Source organism: Scyliorhinus canicula, chromosome 17, assembly GCF_902713615.1.
Source record: "Scyliorhinus canicula chromosome 17, sScyCan1.1, whole genome shotgun sequence".
Lineage (NCBI taxonomy): Eukaryota > Metazoa > Chordata > Chondrichthyes > Carcharhiniformes > Scyliorhinidae > Scyliorhinus > Scyliorhinus canicula.
In genome coordinates, this window is record NC_052162.1 from 80478146 (window position 1) to 80488579 (window position 10434).

A 10434-nucleotide genomic window follows, 5' to 3' on the forward strand; every position below is an offset into this window, starting at 1 on the left:
GGCCTGGCTTGACAGTTGGACACAATGGAGTCGAGCCGGAGCACCCTGTTCCCCCAAAGGGCTTGCCGGGTCAGCCACCGGTCAGCCAGAGCCGACCTGGGGGGGGAAGTGGCTGCGCGGGGAGCGTGACCAGGAGGACTGCCGCATTGGGTGGCGACCACGGTGGAGAGCCTGAAGAATGACATCAGAACCATGAGTGGTAGTGTTCCAGATGTTTCCTCGTCAGGGGTGGGTGTGCCCCTGAAGAAGGTGAACCTTTCTGAGCCACAGAGGAGCATGTACCAGCCTCAGATGGGCATTGCCAAGGCGCTGCGGAGCATGTCCCAATAACTGGGTGGTGTGTCCCAAACTCTGGGGGATGTGTCGCAGTCTCAGGTGACTTTGCTGGGGCATTGCAGAGCATGTCCTGCTCACAGAGGGACATCACTGAAGGTGTCAACACCATGGTACAAACAATGGGGGGGCTGGCAGAGTCAGATAGCACAGGGGAATCCGGAGCTCAGGCCAGCTGCCCCTCCGTCCCGAGTTGACCCAGAGCCTCCCTATGGGCTGGCGACATCATCCTCCAGCACCCCCGAAACCCCACCCCTCGCCTCCCTGACAACCATGGGTCTCGGAGTCAGCATCCAGGAACATGGTAGCATGGCAGGCCATGTTCCGCCATCGAGTGTTCCAGGGCTCCCTTGCTCCAAGGCCCCCAAGGATGCCTGCCAAGTGCATCAATGGCCAGGGGAACGTGGTAAGCAGCAGGATACCTCCACCTCTGATGTGCATCCCCGGGGAAACATCTAGATATAGCCAGAGCTGCTCCCGTTATGGTACAGATGATCCAGGGGATGGCAAGGCGACCCGCAGGCTCTGGGACACCCACCCATCGGTGGTGGCCCCGCCCCGTTTCTCGACGGTGCTACGACCCTAGTGTCTCTGGGCTCACTGCCTGGGTTCAAAGATGGCTACTTACCTCCTCTGATCCCCACAGCAGCTACTCTGTCAGCTTCATGTTTTTAAAAAGGTGAACTAAGCGGTGCCCGTGTGACTACTTGCTGGGGAGGCTGTGAGATTAAGGGAGGCAATGTGATAGGGGGTCATTCCCGCCATCGGTATGCAGATTGACTTTAATTAGTATTTATTGGTTTCTCGCCACGCCACGGCAAAATCCTGATCTCGCCAACGGTAGGGTACTGGTCAGGTCGCAAAACGTTCGGCGCCCAGTGCAGTTCCCGAATTTCAGCCACTCCCGCAAACTAATGGCCGTGTCACGCTCAAGCGAGAGTGCGACTGGTAAATTGCGCCCATACTGTCAATTTTACCTCGTGCACTCATTTGCATGAACACCAAATGTCAAGGAGAACAACCATCTCAACTGCATGAGAAGAGGGTGCTGAGTGGTTGGCTCTTGGTGCCAGCTGCAAATCAAATCCCAGCTGCAGGAGATGTCCCATGAGTGAGCGGGCCGCCTGAATCTCCCTCACTGCTGGTAAAATTGCAGCAGGGGAGATCGCGGGTGGGCAGGCTTCAGCAAACGCCCAATTTTACGACTCTCTCCACAGATTTTTGATTCAGATTTTTGGTCCTTTGACTGAAACCAAATCTGCCCATTTTTTGGAATTAAAAGTAACCCAGGACTTTGTACATAATGAACCGATTCAAAGTCACAAAATTTACAAGCAATTACTAAATGTAACATTGCAACAGAATAATTGGACTATGTGTATATGAAATGGCTATAACATTGGAGGTTAGCTATCTTTCTACCCAGGGTTCTCTCAATTTATGCCCCCAACAATGATGTGTACCCTAGGCTAACTATGAACAATGGCAAACTATTCAAATTAGCATATAAGATGAAGGTAGCAGTGGAACTTGAATCAGAAGTAACTGTTTTGTTTCGTTGTGGCATCTTTTGGATATCTTCTCCATTTATTTGCCTGGATGGAGGTTATAAATTTGTTGCCTGTGTTTTCTTCCTTCACAGACATACTGTGGATTGCACCTTTGATAGCAGTGCTAGTTTTCATTGCAGGTACAATTATCTGTTTTTTTGTGGTTTGGATGCTGAAAGAATTTGCTCACCTGCACTTGACACAATCAAAACTTCCCAAATCGTTGGTACGTAAATTCCCTTTTGCTCTAGCTGTCTATATTTGGTCATGAGGAAATGTTGTACTGGCTGAAATCTAACCAAATACAAAAACAGAGTTCATTTTGGGCGTGATTAGAGGGGTTGTTCCCGGCACTTGTGGCCACTGAGGACGCACTCTGATGCATTTCCTGCGCCGAGGAGCTCCGTTTGTCGGACAAGTGGGCTCCTCAGTGACGGAAGAGATCTGGGTGCCATTTATAAATGGTGCTCGAATCTCTCACCCTCCTCCCGCACCCCCCCCCCCCTCCTCACGACGCCCCAACTCACTTGTTGGGGGGGATCATCAAGCCCACATCTCCCCCATCCCACGTGAGCAGGGCACCCCAAGGCCCGATCCCTGGCATGGGCAAAATGGCACCCTGGCAGTGCCCTGCCAGCCTGACAGTGTCGTCTGGGTGCCATTGCCAGGATGCCACCCGGCTGAGATACCAGCCACCTGGGGGCCTCCGATTCCCTGGGAGACAACGCCCCCCCCCCTCCCCCCCCACCGGCCCAAAGTGCAGGTAAGCCTGGGCTTGTGGGGGCTGGTAGATCCTGGGAGCCAGTTCAATCTGGCGAAGGCAGAATACTCACTTAACTCGGTGACTCTGGGACCCGATTGCAACGCCTCACGAGATCTGGTTAGATCTCAGGAGGTGTAGCGACCTTTACAAATCCCGCACCCCCCACCCCCCAAAACCCGGAAATAATCTTTTACTTTATGAAATCTGCTGGCCAATCTGTTGGGGTGACAGCTCTGGAATCTCAGCAGTGCCAGGCTCAAGGGGTGGCCATTGCTGAACTGCAAGCAGCCCCTTGCCAAAGAGGGTTGATTATATGTTACTGGAATCCAGAATGACGTAGATGAAGCAGTGTTTAAAGAACATGTTTGGATGAATAGCTTTGTTATTCTGCTGGGATTGGAATTTAATATGGCACCTGTGTCAACTTGCACAACAAGAAAAACAGGCTTCCATGTGGATTTGCGATCAACGCAGATACACACAGCTTGTCTCATGACATTGAGCATGAGGAAATGAAAATCGAGCCAAACAATGCTGATGGGCAGGCCATTCTAGGAATTTAGCCCAGTGACGATGAAGGAACATTAAACGTAGTGAGAGAATTTCCGATCATTAGGACTAGCCAGCCAATGAGTGTGGTGGCTGGAGACACTTTCAGAGATAGAGAAGGTGCAAAGTGACTCTGAAGAGAAGGTAAATCATATTAAAATTGATTTTAACCATAGAATCTGAGACTCTAGCATCCCAAGAATGAATAAAAGAGAATCTCTACAGTGCAATGTAGTACATTGGGGCAGCACAGTAGCACAGTTGGTTCACAGCTCCAGAGTCCCAGGTTCGATTCCTGGCTTGGGTCACTGTGCGTGGATTTCCTCCGGGTGCTCCAGTTTCCTCCCACAGTCCAAAGATGTGCAGGTTATGTGGATTGGACATGATAAATTGCCCGTAGTGTCCAAAAAGGATAGGTGGGGTTACTGGATTACAGTGATAGGGTGGAGGTGTGGTCTTAAATAGGGTCAGCTTTCCAAGAGCCCGTGCAGACTCGATGGGCCGAATGGCCTCCTTCTGCATTGTAAATTCTATGATCTATTAAAGATAGTAAGCTGGCCAGGAGATATTAGGCCCAACAGCTACTAGGGTGGGATTTCCCTGACTGGATTAGAGGGGGGGGGGGGGGGGTTTAGGTCTGTAGCATGTATAATTTTGAATGGGTTCCCCGTCTGGAAGCTGGGCTGAGTGACGGGTTTGGCTCTGTGGGACAGTGAACACTGGAGAAGAGGCAGCAGTTCCAGGGGCAGATCCCGTTCCTGAGATGGAGATTTCAAGGTTGGAATGGGGGGATGAAGGCCCAACATAATTTGGAGGGCTGATCACGGTGAGCGATTGGGAGGTTTTGGGGGTGCTGGTGATTGAAGCAGGGTGGGGAGGTCAATGATGGCACGAGTGGATAGGTGAATGCATAGGGGCTGATGATCTTGGAGGTCACTGATAATAAAGGGGTGTTTGATGAGTTTTGGTGGATGTCTGACTGGGTGGAAGTTTGCGGGGAGGGCTAGTGATGTGTGAGGGATCAAGACTAGTGGGCAGCCAGGTGATCACAGCGTGAGGTGGTATTTGAAGGAGTGGGGTGGGGTCAGATATAGAACACGGTGATGCGAGTGATCACTCTCTCCTTGCCTGGTTTCCCATGTTTTACTTTGTTGCTTGGCCAGTGAGGTGCTGGCTGCTGTCTATAATGCCCCTGCACTGGACTCTGGATCCCTGAAGCACCCTGGTCACAGGTGGCTGATAATGGGTGGGGGTTTCAGGTTGGAGTCTTTGCGTAGGGTGGGGTGGTTGCCAACATTGGAGCGGGCTCTCAGTGGGTTCCCCGGTGCCAGGTTCCACATCAGACACTGAATTTGTTTGAATGAGAGCCCCCCTCCAGTCCCCCCCTCCCTCCACCCACCTCCCTCGCACACACACACACACATTGTCCAGGGTTTACTTCTTGGCCTTCTCACGTGGCGAGTCCTCTGCCTGCCCTTGGGTGGGTACCAGCGATGGGTCTGGCAGTGGAGTGGGATGGCCTTCCTGCTATCGTCTTAATTGGAGCCAAAGCTTGAAAATGTGAGGGTCCCCACCTGCCATCCTCCTGCCTGATTAAATGCTCTCTGCCAGCCACCAATCATGCCCCAAGGGAGAGAATTAAACTCTACACTTTGTGTCCCCCTGACCACTTGCTTTCCCACCCATCTTTGCATCACTTGCAAATTTGGCTGTAAATACTTGGTCTCTTCATCTAAGTCATTGATATAGATTGTAAATAGATATGGCCCCAGCATTGATCACTGTGGCACTCAACTATTTACAGAGTGCTAAATTGAAAGTGATCCATTTATCCGAGTTGCTGTTTGCTAGCTAATCTTTTCTCCATATTAATATATAATCTCCACGTCATGAACTCTTATCCTATGCTGTCACCTTTTGTGTGGCATCTTTTAGAATGCCTTTTGGAAATAGAAATACACGATAGTAGGATTAGAGGGCTCATGAGGAAAAACCTTTTCACCCAGTGGGTGGTGGATGTCTGGAATTCACTGCCTAAGTTGATGGTCGAGGCTGAAATGTTCAACTCATTTAAAAGACACCGCAATCTCCATCTGCAGTGCCGTAACCTGTCAGGCTGCGGACCAGGTGTTGGAGAGTGGGATTAAAATGAGCAGTGGCAAGGTGGCACAGTGGTTAGCACTGCTGCCTCTCAGCGCCAGGAACCCGGTTTCAATTCTGGCCTTGGGTGACTCTGAAGTTTGCACGTTCTCCCTGTATCTACGTGGGTTTCCTCCGGGTGCTGCAGTTTCCTCCTGCAGGCCAAAGATGTGCAGGTTAGTTAAACTGGCCATGCTAAAATGCTAAATTGCCCCTTTGTGTCTAAGGATGTGCAGATTAGGTAATCGTAACTTTTCTATAGTTCTATGGTATCTACTGGTTCCCCTATATCCACGATATCATGAAAGAACTCTAATTGGTTTGTCAAATATTGTTTCCCTTTCATTCAATCAGAGTCAACATTATTTTATTGTCTTCCCAATATTCCGTTACGACTTCTTAAATAATGGATTAAAGCATTTTCCCAATGTCAGATGGTAACCTTATAGTTTCCTGCTTTCTCTTGTTAGGGTCCTGAAAGAGAATCCACCTATTTTCAATTTGTAAAACTGTGATGTAATGTTACTGCACCACAGGAGTGATAACTTTTATGCTAAAGCAAACTTTAATTTAATCACAGAATTAACCACATAAGCAACGAAGAAATAGCTTTACAGCTAACAATTACAACAGTTCCTATTTTTTTTAAAACTGAACTTACTTCCTAAGCTTGCCACTATATTCCAATTAAGCAAATCAAAATATATTAAATACCATTCACAAATAAAGTTAACAACCAGGCGTTTACCTGCTTTCCACGTGCAGAATCTTTGGAGGGAGAACCTTTCAGAACCAAACTGAAACAGTTCTGTTCAGATGAGAGTCCTCAGACCTATTGACTCTTCATACAGATCTGGCTCCTCCCATTAACCACATCAGATGTACCCAAAGCATAAGACATTCTTTTGCCTCTTCACACAAGTTGTCCCTTGAGGTCCAAACACAATACCTCTCATAAATTATCTACACCCCAGAGGGGTCCTTCAAACCTAAACAATATTCCATTAGCTAGCTATCTGTAAACACACAAATGGTTCTCAAGATCTATTAACAGAGCACTTCACCTACAAATCACTTCTGTGACCCGTTAATCACCGCTCCAGCAGTTGTACTGCCTGTATGCATCTTAACCCAGGTTTTAATAACATTACTGCAAATAAAAAGACTTTCTTACATTCAAAGCACCTTCCTTTCTTGAATAAAGCGATTGTATTGGTGGGTTTCCAATCCACTGGGACCTTTCCAGAATCTAGAGAATTTAGGAAGATCACAGTCATTAAATCCACTCTTTCTGTAGCCACTTATTTTTAAGACCCTGGGATGCAGGGGACTTGTCAATTTTTCACAGCATTAGTTTTTCGAGTACCTTTTCTCTAGTGATAGTGATTGTTTTAAGTTGCTCCAATTCTCCTCTTTGTTCGAAGTAAGGAGGGATAATGCACTGTGACCACAGTCCCCGAGCATCCACTGTATTAATGAACAGCAGATTATGGGTGTGATTTAACCGGAAAGATTTTGTCCGTTTTGGGCACATTTATCAGGGTGTTTAACGGCGGCTACAGTACTGAGGCAGACCTGGCTATTCAACGGCACTTTATCATTTTTCTTTGGCCTCGGGGAGTTTCTCTACACCGAGGTCACACTTAGATAAATTTCCTGCTTGCGAGCCCAGCAGGAGAGGCTCCTCGCAGAATGGGGTGGCATTTTGTCTAGCTGGGCCAATCTTTCCCCCTCCCCCCCCCCCAAACCTGGAGAGGCTCCTCACCACCCCCCTCCCCCACCCCCCTCCACTAGTAAGGAACTGACATTGGCACCCTGTCAGTTCCCCAACAAGCCTGGCAGTGCCAACCAGGAACCCTGCCACCTGCCCGGTCCCTGACCACCCAGGGATTTCTAATGACCTGGGAGAGTTCCCCAGGTGCCATTATGACTGTCTGTGTTTGTGAAAACCAGTACTAAATGGTGCCCTGGCGAGGTCTCCCAGGGGTGACCGTTAGGTCCTAGGCATAGGAAGTATCCTGTGAAAGCATCTTTAAATGGGCTTAATGGCTCTATTAAATATGCAGGTCTGGATCATGCCCTATGAGAGGGAGATCCAGAGCACGATGTCTTGCAAGAATCTGTTGAATCTTGCCTTTATAGTGTCACAGATGTATTTTCGAACAGAGCTGGATAATTGAGAATTATGATAGTAAACTTGCAAGAACTATAAAAACAAACAGTAAAAGCTTCAACAAGTGTACAAAAAGGAAGAGAGTAGCTAAAGTAAATATTGGTCCCTTAGAGGAAGAGACTGAAGAAATAATAATGGGAAAGGCAGAGACCTTAACAAGTATTTTGTAACTATCTTCACAGTGGAAGACACAAAGGAAATCCCAAGAATTGTAGAAAATCAAGGTGAGAATTGGAGGAATTTAAAACAATCGCTATCACTAGAGAAAAAGTACTAGCAAAACTAATGCAGTGAAAGGCTGACATATTCCCTGCATTCCAGGGTCTTGAAAATAAGTGGCTACAGAGATAGTGTATATATTGACTGTGATCTTCAATGGCCTTGTCACTATACCAAATCAGGCGTGACGAGGCCATTAAATCGTGACCCATAATTCCAGATGAATCTTTATTCAGAGGGTTGAGCTATAACTGAATAGGTATATTTCTTTTCTAGCAAACATTGACACAAATAACCATTGAACCTAAGGAAATGTCTTTCTTATCTGAACAGATCATTATTTCTGAGGATTTACATGTGGACCTATATTGCAAGGAGCTGGATGAGAACCCTGAAGGTGATCACATCTCATTCATTACCTATGATGACCACTCAAATGGTTATCTGTTGAAACGTCAGAGTGCAGATCTTGACAGCAAATTAGAGCACACATCGCATAGTTGTGCAACAGATACGGCTGAAAGCATTTTCTATGAATGTAATGGTTTGAGAAGGGAAGCCAATGTGCATAACAGCCCAATGAAAGAAACAAATGTCTGCAAATATAGCGATTTTGGGGGGATTCTGCCCTATATGCAATCGTCCATTGAAAATAGAGGCAGTGCAAGTTCCATTCAGCAGAACAGCCCTGGGACCACAGTCCTCCATGATTTTCAATATGAACAAGTTCCAAGTTTAAAAGATACCCAAGGAAGGAGGAGCAGCAATGTTGATAAATATATCCCAGCTCTAGAGCCTTTGCAATGCAGTCTTGATACTTATCAGGAAAGTCAAGTCGAGACAACAAATGTGGAGATTTGGAAATTGGCAGATGTTCCTCTGAGTTCAGTAAAACTTTCCTTTAATGATTACTCTGAAAAAGGCAACACCGAAGTCGATTTGTGTGGCGGTGAACCATTCAATTCCTTAAGCACTGAAGACATATGTTCCCAATTGACTTGTGACTTGACGGCAGCTACTGATCAGTCTCTGAACAGCAATCGAGAATATCAACCACAATCTATAAAAATACTTCACGTTATGAAAGACTATGCGTTACAGAACATGGGTCAACAGTCAGCCTTTCACATCTCTCAGCCTGAACGTATACCATTCACTGAATATGAGGCACACTGACAATTGGTTTGAGATATATCAATGAAGTAAAGTTTGAGCTCACTTTGAAATCAGGAAGCATTATTATATGCCTATTTTCAGGATGTTTCAACCAGTCAGAAGAATATTCCACTTTTTTTCCAGTTTCTCATTAAAAGCGTATTTGTTTTTCGAGAGCGATATTCTGGATGTGTCCTGGAAGAAATTGTGTAGACATATCATTGAGAGTATAAAAAGTCTATGTCACTTTATTAATGCAGTTTTTCAATCCCAATGATGCCAAAACTTGTAACACTGCAGCTAGTTTTCTTTTAAATTTATTCAACAAAGTGAACAGGATTCTTGTGTGGGTCTTGACGAAGGTGTTGGCTACTTGACAAGGATGGGTACCTTGCTGCATTTGCAAGTTCCACGTCAGCACAGTACCAATAGTGGGTGGGAAGTCACCAGGAGAAGAAACCATACTCAATTACCTGAGGGGTATTGTGAGGAACTGGAGTGATCCAGTTCCGATATTTATGTAGCTGGCCCAGTTCAGTTTCTGATCAATTGTAACCCCCAGGGTGTCAATAGTGGGGGAATTCAGCGGTAGTGATGCCATTGAATGTCAGGGTTATATTCTTCTCTTGCTGGAGCTGGTCATTGACTGGCACTTGTGTGGCATAAATGTTACTTTCCACTTATCAGCCTAAGCCTGAATGTTATCCAGATCTTGCTGCATATGGACATGGATTGCTTCAGTATCTGAGAAGTTGCGAATAGTACTGAATATTGAGCAATCAGTAATGAAATGGAAAATGAAAATGAAAATCGCTTATTGTCACGAGTAGGCTTCAATCAAGTTACTGTGAAAAGCCCCTAGTCGCCACATTCCGGCGCCTGTCCGGGGAGGCTGGTATGGGAATCAAACCGTGCCGCTGGCCTGCTCGGTCTGCTTTAAAAGCCAGCGACTTAGCTCAGTGAGCTAAACCTAGTGGTGACTACCACAAGCGTAATATCAAATACAGAAAGAAAAACAGAGAGGGAAAAACAAATCGGTTCAAGAGAAAGACCAAAATGAGGCAGAAGGGAAAAGCCTCTTTAAAACTGGAAACTTAAAATTTAAAAAATCTACCAATTGACTGCATGCAGAAACAAGACTCAATGATTTAAGTCATTCCCATTCAAGTTAAGGGAGATAGATTGATATTGCATAAACTATTACCATATCATTCAAAAAGTCTCCATGCTAGGCATTGCCAGCCCAAAATTAATGTGGTGAGTTTAGTAGGTAATTAAAGTGGCAAAACAACAAGTTCTTCAAAACAACAGGGAGGCTAAGGATCCAATTCCATTCCAAAGGTTGATCTCCTTGATCTCCTAAGTTTGCTGGCCTACTAAACATTAATAACAGCATGCATTGTGGGCAGCATGGTAGCATAGTGGTTAGTAGTGTTGCTTAACAGCGCCAGGGTGCCAGGTTAGATTCCCGGCTTGGGTCACTGTCTATGTAGAGACTGCACGCTCTCCCCATGTCTGTGTGGGTTTCCTCTGGGTGCCCCGGTTTCCTCCCA

At 46.5% G+C, this 10434-nt stretch overlaps 1 protein-coding gene across 3 annotated transcripts in view; it reads left to right on the forward strand.

The window, feature by feature from the left end:
* The window catches only part of LOC119952335 (interleukin-10 receptor subunit beta-like), a 43868-nt gene extending 33971 nt beyond the window's left edge, over nt 1-9897 (forward strand). For all 3 annotated transcript variants that reach the window (XM_038776012.1, XM_038776011.1, XM_038776013.1), the window contains 2 exons: nt 1976-2109; nt 8060-9897. In XM_038776012.1, coding sequence (XP_038631940.1) covers nt 1976-2109; nt 8060-8902 — 977 coding nt within the window. In that variant the 3' untranslated portion in view covers nt 8903-9897. The remainder of the gene's footprint in view (nt 1-1975; nt 2110-8059) is intronic.
* Nucleotides 9898-10434: the final 537 nt, after the last annotated feature.